The following is a 16,705-nucleotide window of genomic DNA, read 5'->3' on the forward strand; positions in this document are numbered from 1 at the left end:
TTCTAAGATGTGCAGTGATAATTTCATTAAATACAATAGAATATGCCACTCATCACTGTCTGCTTTCCAACAGGAGCTGAGGAACGACCTCACCGCTGTAGACCAAAAGCCTGTGGACTCTGTTTTATGTTAATGATCATACTGAAGCCCACTGTACAATGTACCTGCTCAAACCAACCCTGGGTGAGCTGACCACTGACACCACCCAGTCATGACAGTGTTTGGGATCCAAATAGGTTTTCATTCTCCCACACGCACACAGAAGTGCTGGAACAACCTGGCCCAGCAAGAAATTATACCAGGGCTTTGTGACAAATTCCGGGTAGTAGCCCATGGCATTAACCTTCCACTCATTCCCAAGGTCACATGTGCCTCTTCCATTTAAAAGAACAAGAGCTTGGGAAATTCGTCTCTGCACCATGCCCATCTGAGGACGGGGGATGGTAAATTTATCTTCAGGGACAGCTGTGGTGGATGATGAATGGGTTGATTTATGTAAACTGTGCAGTGGTGATGGAATTTTCCTTGAACACTGATGCTTGTGTTGTGCTGTGAACATGGGAGTATGTTTTCTGGGGAAATGCACACACGCTCCCACACATCCACAATCATTCCATATAGACTCGCTCCTCTGTCCCTCCAAACCCTGATGTAGCGCCGCACCTTATATGACACTGGTGCTTCCTGGGATGACAGTGCCATGGTTAGAGTCGTTTACTGGACTCTTAGTTTTTTGTTTTTGTGTTTTTTGACACAGAGTTTCACTCTTGTTGCCAGGATGGATTTCAATGTCACAATCTTGGCTCATTGCAACCTCCACCTCTTGGGCTCCATTGATTCTCCTGCCTCAGACTCCTGAGTAGCTGGGATTAGGGGCATGCACCACCACGCCCGGCTAATTTTAAATTTTTAGCAGAGACAGGGTTTCTCAATGTTAGTGAGGCTGGTCTCAAACTCCCGACATCAGATGATTCACCCGTCTCGGCCTCTCAAAGTGCTGGGACTACACGCATAAGCCATTGCGCCCAGCCTGACTCTTCGTATTTTTTAAACCGAACTTCCCAAATCTCATTTCTACAGGAAGCTCAAACAAGAGAGGCCCTTGAGCAAATGCAGGTGAAACAGAGCCACCTTCGCAACACTGAGGTTTCAAACCTCAACAAAGAGACGACCCCCGAATACGTACTCTTCGCCAGTGTGGCTGGGTCCACTCGCATCTAGAGAAAAAGAAAACACTGTGAGGTCAGACCAGGCTGTCTCCTGGGTGCACAGGTCTTCACTTGCTGACATTAAAAAGACACATAGTAAACAGTGGTTGGGAAAATGGCCCCGATATCTAGAAGACATTCGTGGAAAGGCACAAGATTTTTCTACAAGATTTTCCAATGTTTTTGTTTGACAATTCCAAATACTTCTCAAGAAGAAGGCATTTCTCTTGAGGAAAATGCCTGCTGACACACAGTGTGTAAATGCGGATGCCATCTGAAACCATGTTTTAGTTGATAATGAACTCTGACATTTGCCCACCAAGAAATTCTGTAAGTCACCTATAATGTACATGGTAAGATGTATACATCTTAGTTCCATTGAAACAAGAGAGAAATCGAGAGAAATAAAATTTCCATTTCAGAGGATAAAAGAAGACTTTACCATGTGAACCCCTGAGGCTTCCTCCGAGGATGTCTGCTCTGGCACATCCTCCTCCAGATCTTCCAGGTTACCTGGGAAACAGAGTCACTATAAGCACATGAGCTCCACTGACTGAATCCCTCAGGTGGTCTTGGAGTTGTGGACCCGGGGCTGGCGTGTGTGGAAAGGTGTGTTCACAGCACAGGCTCAGCCTCTGCCGGTCCATCCTCCATGGTGGTGAGGGAAGGCAAGTGGTGAAGGAAGGCATCAGGAAGGCCACAGAAGACAGGGCCTTGGTCCTCTAGCTAAGGCAACCTCTTGCACATGAACTAACCCATCTCAAACAGGGCCCACCACACAGTGTTTCCCTGCAGCATCCAGGGCTCCTCCTTCCTAATCTGACCTGAGCTAACTTGTCCTGCCTTCTCGATCCCCTCGAGGTCATTTCCTCCCCAGGATCCACATGTCCTGCAGTGTGTGTTTTGTCCCTCCTAGAACCTTTTCCTTTTTTTCAGATGGAGTTTTACTCTTATTGCGCAGGCTGAAGTATAATGGCACGATCTCAACTCACCACAACCTCAGCCTCCCAGGTTCAAGCGATTCTCCAGCCTCAGCCTTCTGAGTCGCTGGGATTACAGACATGCATCACCACGCCAGGCTAATTTTGTATTTTTAGTAGAGACGGGTTTTCTCCATGTTGGTCACTCTGGTTTCGAACTCCCGACCTCAGGTGACCCACCCGTCTCGGCCTCCCACCATGCTGGGACTACAGGTGTCAGACACCGTGGCCGGACAGAACATTTTGTACTAGATAAAAAGCAACCTTTCTTCAAAGAGGAGACTCAATTCTAGCTAAAATATTCTCTATATTCACTAACCTTTTGTTTTAAAGAAGACCAAACCGAGATTTGAAAATACTCAATTATCGTACCATTTACAGACGACTCCTACTTGGCATGTGATGTTTGTCCTTCGGCCTTTCCTTTTAACACAGTGTGTGTGTGCCGTGGGGCCTGCTGCTGCTCATGCTCACACTGGCTCCAGCCCTAGGACAGCCCACCCTGGGGGGCAGCAGGTGGGGGCGCTGACCCTCTCTAACCCAGCTCTGTAGAAGATTCCAGCGAGAAGATGAGTACCAGGGTAACACTCAAGTTGTTCCTTCCGTTCTTATTTGGTGCGGTGTCTTGGGTGTGCGTGCTGAACTGCAGCACATGTAAGGATTGTGGTGATTATCTCATTAAATACAATATAATATGTCTGATCATTTTCTGCTTTTCACCAGGAGATGAGAAAATTAACACAGCACTGCAGCCAAAAGCCTGACCTCTCAATGTCTGTTTCCCATTTGTGACCACACCAAAGTCCACTGTAAAATGTACTTATCCCTACACTGAGTTATGTGACCATTGAGACAATCCTATGTGAGAGACAGTATTTGGGATTTCTGAAGGCTATCCAGATTTCATCTGCACACCTAGGTGCTCAAGCTCTCTGCCATAATGACAAATTATACCAGAACCACGTGATTACTGCCGAGTAGTAGCCCATGGCATCACCTTCCACCCACTCCTGAGTGCACCTCTGCCTCCTCCACTGAGGAGACAAAGAGCTTGGCAAATTCATCTCTGCACTATCTCCACCTGAGTACTGGGGATCTCCAACTGCCCTTCAGCTACAGCCGTGGTGGAGGACCAATGGGCTGATTTACGCACGGTGTGCAGTGGTAATGGGATTTTTACTTACCACACTCATTTTTGTGTAGAGTTCTGCACATGGAAACATGCTTTCTGGAGAAATGTACACATCCTCCCAAAGAAACTCATAATCATTCTACACAGACTCCTTACACCTCCCACCCTGATGCACCTCATTCGATGTCATAAAAACGACACTGCAGCTAACAGGCACCACGTAGGATGATCACCCCTCTTCAGTACACTCAGTAATTTCTGCCCTAACCTCATTTCCAGTACAAAGCTCCAACGAGAATGGTTCTCCCGAAAAACCAGGCAAGAATGTGTCACCTTTCTTAACATTAAGATTTTTCCTTACCAAATAGGTGATCCCAGAATACGTACCATTTGTCTCTGTGAATGCCTCCGCCTGAGTTTAGAGAAAGGAAAACACTGTGAGGGTAAGATCGTGCTGTCCTTGTACACAGGTCTTTTCTTAACGTAGTGCTATTAGAAAGCCAGATGGGAAATTCTGGTGGAGGCAACGGCCACAAAAATAAAGCCCAGAAAACACTTGTACAAAGTCACCAGGTTTTTGTGCAAGATTTTAAAGTTAATTTTGGTGGTAAATTCAGTATTTTCAAGAAGGTTTTCCTCCTGATGAAAATGCTTGCTGACATAGTTTGTAACTGAAGCTGTCATCCAAGAATGCCATCTTGAATTAGTTATTAGTTGGTAAAGAATTCTCATTTTACATTTTCCCACCAAGAAATTCTCTAAGGCATCTATAATGTACATGGTAGTAAAGTTTTCCTATCTTTATGCAAGTGAAATTGAAAGAAACCTAGGAAAATGAATTTCCCCTTTCAGATAAAGAAAGAAGAACTTACGTTGATAACAGAGAGGACCCTCTCAACGGGTGCCTCACGTGGATGTTCTGCTGCGAGGTCCTCTTGAGGATCTAGGAGACATAGGGTAAGTGTCACCACATGGATTCTGCTGAGAAAATTCCTCGGGTTGTATTGGGTGGTGTGGACATGAGGCTGGCATGTGTGAAGAAGGTGGGTTACCACAGACGGAGCTGTAGGCCCATCCTCCTTGGTGGTGAAGGCAGGCAAATGAGACCATGAGGAAAGCCATGGGAAACAGAGCCTTGGTCCTCTAGCTAAGGCAAGTTCAGCAATGAGACACAGCTGATCTCAAAGAGGGCACAGGACACGGGGCAGGCGACCCTCCCTACAGCGTGTCAGGTTCCTCCTTCCTAATCTGACCTGAGCTAACTTGCCCTCCCTTCATCATCCCTTCTGAGGTCATTTCCCCCACAGCATCCACAGGTGCTGCTGATCATCATTCTCCAACCCGAAACATTTTGTGCTGCATAAAAAGCCACCTTTCTTCAAAAAAAATTTAATTCTAGTCAAAAAAGTTATGACTTCTCTGAACCTTTGATTCAAAGAGAATTAAACCAGGATTTTAAAATATTCAACTATCCTATCATTGAAAGATGGCACGCACTTAGCATATTTGCCCTTCCGCTCTTCCTTTTCAACACAATGTATGTGTCTGTGAAATCAGTTGCTGCTCATGCTCACGTTGGCTCCAACACCAGGACAACCCATCATGGGGGGCAGGAGGTGGGGACGCTAACACTCTCCAAACTAGCTATGCAGGAAATTCCACCGGGGGAGATGGACGTCAGAATAACACCCTAGTTCTTCCTTGAGTGCCTATTCTGCACTGAGTCTTGGTTGTGTGGGCTGAGTTAGGGCATATGTGACACTTGTGGCAATCGTGTTATTAAATAGAATAGACTGTGTCCCGGAATGTCCTCCGTTTTTTCTTCTTGAGACAAAATTTCACTCTGTTGCCCAGGCTAGAGTGCAGTGGCATGATCTAGGCTCACCGCAACCCCCATCTCCCAGGTACAAGTGATTCTCCTGCCTCAGCCTCCTGGGTAGCTGGGATTACTGGCAACTGCCACCACACTCAGTTAATTTTTGTGTTTTTAGTAGAGACAGTGTTAGCCAGGCTGGTCTCAAACCCCTGACCTCAAGTGATTCACCCGCCTTGGCCTCCCAAAGTGCTGGGATTACAGGCGTGAGCCACCACACCCAGCCTGTTCTCTGCTTTTAAATAGGATCTGAGGAATAACACAACCACCAAACGAAAAGCCTGTGACCTCGCCGTGTGTGTTTCACATTTCTGACCACACCAAAGTCCACTGTAAAACATCCCAACTCTAATCCCGGGTTATGCAACCACTGAGACCATCCTGTGAGGACAGACAGTGCTTAGAATTCTATACGCCATCAAACGTCCACATGCACACCCAGGTGCTCAAAGTCTGCCAGACTGATGAGTTATACCAGGGCTGTGAGATCCATACTGGACAGCAGCCCATAGAATCAACCTTCCACCCGCTGCTGATTTCCCATTTGCCTCCTCTACTGAGAAAGCCAGATGTTGAGAAATTCATCCCTGCCCAACCAGTATCTGATGACTGGGGATATTAAACTTAACTTCAGACAACTGTGGTGGAGAATGAATGGGCTGATTTACGTAAAGTGTGCCGGGTGATGGATTAGTTAAAAAAACAAACAAACATTAATCCTTGTGTTGTGCTAGGAACATGCACAAAGACTCTGAAAGACACAATCACCACCCACAGACTCTCTCCTCCACACCTCCCAAACCTGATGCACACCACCCTCTTTCATGTACGGGACACCACTTCCTGCGGAGACTACAGAAAGATGGTCACAATTCTGTACCGAAGTCTTACTGTTTTTTATACCAAACTGCCTAAAACCTCATTTCTGTTAGGAAGCTCCAGAGAAATTCTCCACCAAATGCATGGTAAAAAGTGCCATTGTTCTGAAAAAATAAGGTATTTCCTTAGCAAAAAAGCAATTCCTGGAGCGTGGGGGGCAAGGCGAGGGAGAGCATTAGTATAAATATGTAATGCATGCTGAGCAGTAAACCTAGATGACGTGTTGATAGGTGCAGCAAACCACCACATTTATACCTATGAAACAAACGTGCCATTCTACACACGCATCCCAGACTTTCAAGTAAAATAAAAACAATTTTTAAAAAAGCTATCCCAGATTACATACCTTCTGTCTCTACGTCAAAGCTCTTCTGCAATTAGAGAAAAGAAAAACATTACAAGAGTCAGACCACACCGTGTCCTGTGTGCACAGGTCTCTACTGCACTTGTTGACATTAGAAAACCCAATGGAAATAGTGAAAACAGTCAACACAAGGGCCCCAAATAAAGCCTAGAGGACATGTGCAAAGGCACAAGATTTTTGTGCCCGATTTTCAAGTTTATTTTCACTGCATGTTCACCATTCTTTTCAAGAAGAACGAACTTCCATGGAAAATGCTTACTGCCATAGAGGTTTTAGGTGAACCTGTCACCTACAAATGTCATCTTGAATTCATTCTTCTGGGTAATAAAGTCTCATCTTCAGCTGCCCATAAAGAATTTCTGTAAGTCATCCATACTGTACGTGGAAAGATTATCATATCTTACTTCAATTTATATGGAAACCAAGAGAAACAAAATTCCCACCTCAGATAAACAAAACAGACTTTACCTTAAAAAAGCCTCGTAACATCTCAGATAGTATCTTGAGCGGATGCTCACACAACAAGTCTTCGTCACGCTCTAGGAAACACGGAGTCATTGTCAGCATGTTGGGTGCACTGAAGGAACCCGTCAGGGAGACTCGGGTGCTAAAAACACGGGGCTGGCACATGTAGACAAGGGGGGTTAACTGCAAAAACGGAACTCCTGCCAGAACATCCTCCTTGGTGATGAAGAAAGGTCAGTGAGACCATCAGGAAAGCCATGGAAGACAGAGCCTTAGCAGCACAGACACGCACTGCCGATGCCGTGGCAGTGTCTCATCCTTCCCCTACGCATTTAGAGGCCTAGGAAATTTCCACTTTCCTGTTGAAATGTGACAATGTCATTTGTCTTTCCTGGGTCTACATATGCTTCTCCTTCACTTTCCATCCCTTTTATTGAACTTCAGACATTATTGTGGCAAAACATATACAAAATTTATTATTGTAATCATTCCGTGCCTACTTCAGAAGACAAAAGCAGAACCGCAGGAGCAGAGAAGAGAAAACCTCACTGTTTGAGGAGCACACACTCTTCTCCCCTGACCCTGGATTAGAACCCACGCAGGCCCCTGGGTAAGCGTGGGAACTCAGAGACTACAGAAAAAGAGCAGAAAGCCTTGCCACACTTGTGCTAGATTTCAGAACAGGAATGCAGGCATTGGAACATCACTGGGGCCCAAGATGGGCTGCCCAGGACTGAGCTCTGAGATGAGAAGGAATGAGGAGGACACAAGTCCCTGCCCTCCCGTGACCTGCCATGGCCAGGATTCCTCCACCTATGAGTAGGAGACAACAGACTTTTGGACTGATGATTGCAAGGCTGTCTCAGAGATACAGAGAAACTGATGTCTTATGGGTCACATTGGAAAGTAGAAAGGACAACCTAACACCAGGGCAGCCCCTCTCCCTTTCTTGGGCTCAGCCTGCCTTAGAGCAGGGTCTCCTCACCTCCTCTGACACCAGCACTGGGGCAGCTGCTCAGCCTGGGAGCTGAGGCTTCCCTCCAGTAAAACGGAACTCTGGGCCAGGCCACTGTTGGCCAATAATAGCTACACAAGGATCAGCTGTCCAGAGACTCCCAGAAGCTGTTCTTTGTCCCAGCCACAGGGAGATCAAGCATGGAAACTACTCCGTGTCTGGACTGACCCTCAATCCGTCCCTGCTGATCATGTTCTCTCTGGGCTAAGCTGAATATTTCAGGAACTCACTCCTGTTCTCTGTCTCTCACTAATCTCTGGTGGTGCCATTGCCATCAACACACAGGAAGATGGAGAAGACCAGAAACAAGGAAGGAGCTCCTATGACCAGGCTCTTAGGAAGACGGCCAATGTTCAGGCCAGTCATGAAGTTGGAGCTCAACGCCTCCTTCAGACGAGGCGTGAACATTCCGCCCACGCCCAGGTGATGATGTGGAACTGACTCTCCTGATGTTGCACCTCGGCGTCCCCCATGGCTTTGCTGCCCTCATGCCTGCCTTCTGCTCCTCCAAATCATGTTCCTCTGCAGGCCCAGGCCAAGGCTGTAGCCTGCTCTCTCCCTCATAGAGCCCAGTGGGCAGCTGCCTGTGAATTCCTAGGGCCTCAATGTTGGTAACACGGATTTCTACCTTTAATCACTCAGCAGGAAGCCCCCGAGTACCACACAGAAACTGTATTCTAGAGATTAAACATGACTAGGAGAATTCGGTTATGAAGAGATAAGTTTCTGAGGTTAGCGAGGGACATTTTAAAATCACACCAGCCTGATTGTTTTAAAATGTGGGGTAAGTATTGACACCTACACAGCAATTAAATTCAATATATACACATAAGTTTCCACCAAATGCATACTCCCAAGAAAAAACGCAGGCTGTACTTGGTTCAGGTTCTATTCCTATTGACCGAAACCAAATGCATTCACTTGTTTTGCAAAAGCCTTCAGAAACAGGCAGCCAACCAACCTTTTTCCACGGTGGGTTCAATGGGGACATCCTGGAGCCTCTGCTGTCCCACAGTCACATTTGTCTCTCCCCACCTCGTAATACATGAGTCACCCTCCATCCTCCTAGGAAGGCAAGTGCTCGTCCTGCCACTCACACCCTAGGGCAAGCCCTTTGGTTACCTTTTCATGATGCTGTGTTTCCTGAGCACAGAACACGGAAACCAGACTAGGCTGAGGGATAGAGGCTGGGCCTCTACGTGACCTTGACATTATGTATTTTGGACACTCACCACGTGAATTCAAAAAGACACGCAGCAAATCAATGCGCACAAGCTCACCCCATGCTCAGAGAATGCAGTTGCTCCCAGGGACTGCAGAATGTGACCATCATGCTCTATCTACAACAACCATCCCTCCCTCCCATCACAGCCTAGGTCCTCATCCATGAGAGGAAGCTCCACTCAGGCTGCCTGTCCACAGGAAGGCCAGCGAGACCGTGGCACATTCCTCGTCATCTGGGTGACTCATCAGGATGGGAGGGCTTCTGCAATACGTACCCTTTTCTGTAACTCCTGAGGATCTCTGTAAAGACAGAAAATAAATTGCTATGAGCATCAGACCCTGCTGTGTCCTGTGTGCACAGGACTTTTCTTCACTTAGTGACATTAGAAAACAAGATGGAAACCAGTGTTCAAAGGAACCCAAAAGAACAGAGCAAATCGAATCACAGTAAAGACACATTTTTCTCAGAGGACGTTTCCTCTCAAGTCCATGTTGGTTGGCCAGTAAGTGATTTTGTTCGAAAGAGAACAAAGTTGGTAAAGGCACAAGCTCACTGCCCCACAATGTGTGGTGGATGCTGTCACTTTCTCCCTCTGTATTAAGTCAACCCTCAGTGGGGAACAGACTCTCACTTAAAGCTCCTCCCAAGGACATTGGGTAACTAATCTAAGATATATGTTGTCACATTCTCGTATCTTAATTTCATCCAAATAAAATAAAGCTAAGAAAGCAGCAGTTTTTCTCAGACAAATCCAGGCGGCCTGACCTCCACATCCTCTGGGTCCTCCTCGTCTTCGCTGTCACTGGACCACGCCTGCAGATGTCCCGGCGGAACTAGGAGGACACAGAGTGACCGTCAGCACCTTGGTGGTGTTGCTCACGAACAATTCAGTAACATTGCTTGAGGTGGGTGGGGGAGGAGGACAGCAGAACAGGATAGAGGCAGGGAAGAGAGGGAATCAGGGCCTTTGGCTTTCTAGCTCCAGGCCACCTCGTAAACGTGAAATAGCCAATCTCAAACAGCGCACACCACATAGTGCAGGCTGTGTGTCCCTGGCAGCCTCTTAGGGCTCCTCCTTCCTAATCTGACCTGAGCTCAAGTGCCCTCTTATTGATCCCTGCCAAAGTCATTTCCTCCTCAGAACGCACATGTGCTGCTGCTCTGTATATCACCACTTCCAGGTTTTGTACTGAATAAGAAGCAACCTTTCTTGAAAAAGATTTAAATCTAGCCAAAAGATTTCATTAACTGTTTGTGATGAGGCAATTAAACCAAGATTTGAAAATACCCAATTATCCTACCATTTAAAGATGACCCCTACCTAGCCTGTGAGATTTGTCCTTCCACTCTTCCTTTTTAACGCAAAGTGTGTGCCCCGTGGGGTTCACTGCTGCTCATGCTCACACTGACTCCAGCACCGGGACAGCCTGTCATGGGAGCAGCGAGGGGGACGGGGGCGAGGCACTGACCCTCTCCAGCCCAGCTATGCAGGAGATTCCAGCAGGGAAAATGGGTGCCAGGCTAACACCCAGGTTGATCCTTGAGATTTTATGGGATGCCGTGTCTTGGGATTGGGTTCTACTGAATTTCTAAGATGTGCAGTGATAATTTCATTAAATACAATAGAATATGCCACTCATCACTGTCTGCTTTCCAACAGGAGCTGAGGAACGACCTCACCGCTGTAGACCAAAAGCCTGTGGACTCTGTTTTATGTTAATGATCATACTGAAGCCCACTGTACAATGTACCTGCTCAAACCAACCCTGGGTGAGCTGACCACTGACACCACCCAGTCATGACAGTGTTTGGGATCCAAATAGGTTTTCATTCTCCCACACGCACACAGAAGTGCTGGAACAACCTGGCCCAGCAAGAAATTATACCAGGGCTTTGTGACAAATTCCGGGTAGTAGCCCATGGCATTAACCTTCCACTCATTCCCAAGGTCACATGTGCCTCTTCCATTTAAAAGAACAAGAGCTTGGGAAATTCGTCTCTGCACCATGCCCATCTGAGGACGGGGGATGGTAAATTTATCTTCAGGGACAGCTGTGGTGGATGATGAATGGGTTGATTTATGTAAACTGTGCAGTGGTGATGGAATTTTCCTTGAACACTGATGCTTGTGTTGTGCTGTGAACATGGGAGTATGTTTTCTGGGGAAATGCACACACGCTCCCACACATCCACAATCATTCCATATAGACTCGCTCCTCTGTCCCTGCAAACCCTGATGTAGCGCCGCACCTTATATGACACTGGTGCTTCCTGGGATGACAGTGCCATGGTTAGAGTCGTTTACTGGACTCTTAGTTTTTTGTTTTTGTGTTTTTTGACACAGAGTTTCACTCTTGTTGCCAGGATGGATTTCAATGTCACAATCTTGGCTCATTGCAACCTCCACCTCTTGGGCTCCATTGATTCTCCTGCCTCAGACTCCTGAGTAGCTGGGATTAGGGGCATGCACCACCACGCCCGGCTAATTTTAAATTTTTAGCAGAGACAGGGTTTCTCAATGTTAGTGAGGCTGGTCTCAAACTCCCGACATCAGATGATTCACCCGTCTCGGCCTCTCAAAGTGCTGGGACTACACGCATAAGCCATTGCGCCCAGCCTGACTCTTCGTATTTTTTAAACCGAACTTCCCAAATCTCATTTCTACAGGAAGCTCAAACAAGAGAGGCCCTTGAGCAAATGCAGGTGAAACAGAGCCACCTTCGCAACACTGAGGTTTCAAACCTCAACAAAGAGACGACCCCCGAATACGTACTCTTCGCCAGTGTGGCTGGGTCCACTCGCATCTAGAGAAAAAGAAAACACTGTGAGGTCAGACCAGGCTGTCTCCTGGGTGCACAGGTCTTCACTTGCTGACATTAAAAAGACACATAGTAAACAGTGGTTGGGAAAATGGCCCCGATATCTAGAAGACATTCGTGGAAAGGCACAAGATTTTTCTACAAGATTTTCCAATGTTTTTGTTTGACAATTCCAAATACTTCTCAAGAAGAAGGCATTTCTCTTGAGGAAAATGCCTGCTGACACACAGTGTGTAAATGCGGATGCCATCTGAAACCATGTTTTAGTTGATAATGAACTCTGACATTTGCCCACCAAGAAATTCTGTAAGTCACCTATAATGTACATGGTAAGATGTATACATCTTAGTTCCATTGAAACAAGAGAGAAATCGAGAGAAATAAAATTTCCATTTCAGAGGATAAAAGAAGACTTTACCATGTGAACCCCTGAGGCTTCCTCCGAGGATGTCTGCTCTGGCACATCCTCCTCCAGATCTTCCAGGTTACCTGGGAAACAGAGTCACTATAAGCACATGAGCTCCACTGACTGAATCCCTCAGGTGGTCTTGGAGTTGTGGACCCGGGGCTGGCGTGTGTGGAAAGGTGTGTTCACAGCACAGGCTCAGCCTCTGCCGGTCCATCCTCCATGGTGGTGAGGGAAGGCAAGTGGTGAAGGAAGGCATCAGGAAGGCCACAGAAGACAGGGCCTTGGTCCTCTAGCTAAGGCAACCTCTTGCACATGAACTAACCCATCTCAAACAGGGCCCACCACACAGTGTTTCCCTGCAGCATCCAGGGCTCCTCCTTCCTAATCTGACCTGAGCTAACTTGTCCTGCCTTCTCGATCCCCTCGAGGTCATTTCCTCCCCAGGATCCACATGTCCTGCAGTGTGTGTTTTGTCCCTCCTAGAACCTTTTCCTTTTTTTCAGATGGAGTTTTACTCTTATTGCGCAGGCTGAAGTATAATGGCACGATCTCAACTCACCACAACCTCAGCCTCCCAGGTTCAAGCGATTCTCCAGCCTCAGCCTTCTGAGTCGCTGGGATTACAGACATGCATCACCACGCCAGGCTAATTTTGTATTTTTAGTAGAGACGGGTTTTCTCCATGTTGGTCACTCTGGTTTCGAACTCCCGACCTCAGGTGACCCACCCGTCTCGGCCTCCCACCATGCTGGGACTACAGGTGTCAGACACCGTGGCCGGACAGAACATTTTGTACTAGATAAAAAGCAACCTTTCTTCAAAGAGGAGACTCAATTCTAGCTAAAATATTCTCTATATTCACTAACCTTTTGTTTTAAAGAAGACCAAACCGAGATTTGAAAATACTCAATTATCGTACCATTTACAGACGACTCCTACTTGGCATGTGATGTTTGTCCTTCGGCCTTTCCTTTTAACACAGTGTGTGTGTGCCGTGGGGCCTGCTGCTGCTCATGCTCACACTGGCTCCAGCCCTAGGACAGCCCACCCTGGGGGGCAGCAGGTGGGGGCGCTGACCCTCTCTAACCCAGCTCTGTAGAAGATTCCAGCGAGAAGATGAGTACCAGGGTAACACTCAAGTTGTTCCTTCCGTTCTTATTTGGTGCGGTGTCTTGGGTGTGCGTGCTGAACTGCAGCACATGTAAGGATTGTGGTGATTATCTCATTAAATACAATATAATATGTCTGATCATTTTCTGCTTTTCACCAGGAGATGAGAAAATTAACACAGCACTGCAGCCAAAAGCCTGACCTCTCAATGTCTGTTTCCCATTTGTGACCACACCAAAGTCCACTGTAAAATGTACTTATCCCTACACTGAGTTATGTGACCATTGAGACAATCCTATGTGAGAGACAGTATTTGGGATTTCTGAAGGCTATCCAGATTTCATCTGCACACCTAGGTGCTCAAGCTCTCTGCCATAATGACAAATTATACCAGAACCACGTGATTACTGCCGAGTAGTAGCCCATGGCATCACCTTCCACCCACTCCTGAGTGCACCTCTGCCTCCTCCACTGAGGAGACAAAGAGCTTGGCAAATTCATCTCTGCACTATCTCCACCTGAGTACTGGGGATCTCCAACTGCCCTTCAGCTACAGCCGTGGTGGAGGACCAATGGGCTGATTTACGCACGGTGTGCAGTGGTAATGGGATTTTTACTTACCACACTCATTTTTGTGTAGAGTTCTGCACATGGAAACATGCTTTCTGGAGAAATGTACACATCCTCCCAAAGAAACTCATAATCATTCTACACAGACTCCTTACACCTCCCACCCTGATGCACCTCATTCGATGTCATAAAAACGACACTGCAGCTAACAGGCACCACGTAGGATGATCACCCCTCTTCAGTACACTCAGTAATTTCTGCCCTAACCTCATTTCCAGTACAAAGCTCCAACGAGAATGGTTCTCCCGAAAAACCAGGCAAGAATGTGTCACCTTTCTTAACATTAAGATTTTTCCTTACCAAATAGGTGATCCCAGAATACGTACCATTTGTCTCTGTGAATGCCTCCGCCTGAGTTTAGAGAAAGGAAAACACTGTGAGGGTAAGATCGTGCTGTCCTTGTACACAGGTCTTTTCTTAACGTAGTGCTATTAGAAAGCCAGATGGGAAATTCTGGTGGAGGCAACGGCCACAAAAATAAAGCCCAGAAAACACTTGTACAAAGTCACCAGGTTTTTGTGCAAGATTTTAAAGTTAATTTTGGTGGTAAATTCAGTATTTTCAAGAAGGTTTTCCTCCTGATGAAAATGCTTGCTGACATAGTTTGTAACTGAAGCTGTCATCCAAGAATGCCATCTTGAATTAGTTATTAGTTGGTAAAGAATTCTCATTTTACATTTTCCCACCAAGAAATTCTCTAAGGCATCTATAATGTACATGGTAGTAAAGTTTTCCTATCTTTATGCAAGTGAAATTGAAAGAAACCTAGGAAAATGAATTTCCCCTTTCAGATAAAGAAAGAAGAACTTACGTTGATAACAGAGAGGACCCTCTCAACGGGTGCCTCACGTGGATGTTCTGCTGCGAGGTCCTCTTGAGGATCTAGGAGACATAGGGTAAGTGTCACCACATGGATTCTGCTGAGAAAATTCCTCGGGTTGTATTGGGTGGTGTGGACATGAGGCTGGCATGTGTGAAGAAGGTGGGTTACCACAGACGGAGCTGTAGGCCCATCCTCCTTGGTGGTGAAGGCAGGCAAATGAGACCATGAGGAAAGCCATGGGAAACAGAGCCTTGGTCCTCTAGCTAAGGCAAGTTCAGCAATGAGACACAGCTGATCTCAAAGAGGGCACAGGACACGGGGCAGGCGACCCTCCCTACAGCGTGTCAGGTTCCTCCTTCCTAATCTGACCTGAGCTAACTTGCCCTCCCTTCATCATCCCTTCTGAGGTCATTTCCCCCACAGCATCCACAGGTGCTGCTGATCATCATTCTCCAACCCGAAACATTTTGTGCTGCATAAAAAGCCACCTTTCTTCAAAAAAAATTTAATTCTAGTCAAAAAAGTTATGACTTCTCTGAACCTTTGATTCAAAGAGAATTAAACCAGGATTTTAAAATATTCAACTATCCTATCATTGAAAGATGGCACGCACTTAGCATATTTGCCCTTCCGCTCTTCCTTTTCAACACAATGTATGTGTCTGTGAAATCAGTTGCTGCTCATGCTCACGTTGGCTCCAACACCAGGACAACCCATCATGGGGGGCAGGAGGTGGGGACGCTAACACTCTCCAAACTAGCTATGCAGGAAATTCCACCGGGGGAGATGGACGTCAGAATAACACCCTAGTTCTTCCTTGAGTGCCTATTCTGCACTGAGTCTTGGTTGTGTGGGCTGAGTTAGGGCATATGTGACACTTGTGGCAATCGTGTTATTAAATAGAATAGACTGTGTCCCGGAATGTCCTCCGTTTTTTCTTCTTGAGACAAAATTTCACTCTGTTGCCCAGGCTAGAGTGCAGTGGCATGATCTAGGCTCACCGCAACCCCCATCTCCCAGGTACAAGTGATTCTCCTGCCTCAGCCTCCTGGGTAGCTGGGATTACTGGCAACTGCCACCACACTCAGTTAATTTTTGTGTTTTTAGTAGAGACAGTGTTAGCCAGGCTGGTCTCAAACCCCTGACCTCAAGTGATTCACCCGCCTTGGCCTCCCAAAGTGCTGGGATTACAGGCGTGAGCCACCACACCCAGCCTGTTCTCTGCTTTTAAATAGGATCTGAGGAATAACACAACCACCAAACGAAAAGCCTGTGACCTCGCCGTGTGTGTTTCACATTTCTGACCACACCAAAGTCCACTGTAAAACATCCCAACTCTAATCCCGGGTTATGCAACCACTGAGACCATCCTGTGAGGACAGACAGTGCTTAGAATTCTATACGCCATCAAACGTCCACATGCACACCCAGGTGCTCAAAGTCTGCCAGACTGATGAGTTATACCAGGGCTGTGAGATCCATACTGGACAGCAGCCCATAGAATCAACCTTCCACCCGCTGCTGATTTCCCATTTGCCTCCTCTACTGAGAAAGCCAGATGTTGAGAAATTCATCCCTGCCCAACCAGTATCTGATGACTGGGGATATTAAACTTAACTTCAGACAACTGTGGTGGAGAATGAATGGGCTGATTTACGTAAAGTGTGCCGGGTGATGGATTAGTTAAAAAAACAAACAAACATTAATCCTTGTGTTGTGCTAGGAACATGCACAAAGACTCTGAAAGACACAATCACCACCCACAGACTCTCT

At 46.7% G+C, this 16,705-nt stretch overlaps 1 protein-coding gene across 9 annotated transcripts in view; it reads right to left on the reverse strand.

The window, feature by feature from the left end:
• LOC119621948 (protein FAM153A-like) overlaps window positions 1–16,705 on the reverse strand; it is a 64,782-nt gene that overhangs the window by 22,143 nt on the left and 25,934 nt on the right. For all 9 annotated transcript variants that reach the window (XM_073014135.1, XM_073014132.1, XM_073014134.1 and 6 more), the window contains 12 exons: window positions 14,921–14,991; window positions 14,436–14,460; window positions 12,379–12,449; window positions 11,915–11,945; window positions 9,907–9,974; window positions 9,416–9,440; window positions 6,905–6,975; window positions 6,419–6,443; window positions 4,193–4,263; window positions 3,708–3,732; window positions 1,651–1,721; window positions 1,187–1,217 (listed from right to left, as the gene is read on the reverse strand). In XM_073014135.1, the coding sequence (XP_072870236.1) occupies window positions 1,187–1,217; window positions 1,651–1,721; window positions 3,708–3,732; window positions 4,193–4,263; window positions 6,419–6,443; window positions 6,905–6,975; window positions 9,416–9,440; window positions 9,907–9,974; window positions 11,915–11,945; window positions 12,379–12,449; window positions 14,436–14,460; window positions 14,921–14,991 (585 nt within the window). The remainder of the gene's footprint in view (window positions 1–1,186; window positions 1,218–1,650; window positions 1,722–3,707; window positions 3,733–4,192; window positions 4,264–6,418; window positions 6,444–6,904; window positions 6,976–9,415; window positions 9,441–9,906; window positions 9,975–11,914; window positions 11,946–12,378; window positions 12,450–14,435; window positions 14,461–14,920; window positions 14,992–16,705) is intronic.

The sequence above is a fragment of the Chlorocebus sabaeus genome, unplaced genomic scaffold (genome assembly GCF_047675955.1).
Source record: "Chlorocebus sabaeus isolate Y175 unplaced genomic scaffold, mChlSab1.0.hap1 unalloc_scaffold_299, whole genome shotgun sequence".
NCBI classification, from domain to species: domain Eukaryota; kingdom Metazoa; phylum Chordata; class Mammalia; order Primates; family Cercopithecidae; genus Chlorocebus; species Chlorocebus sabaeus.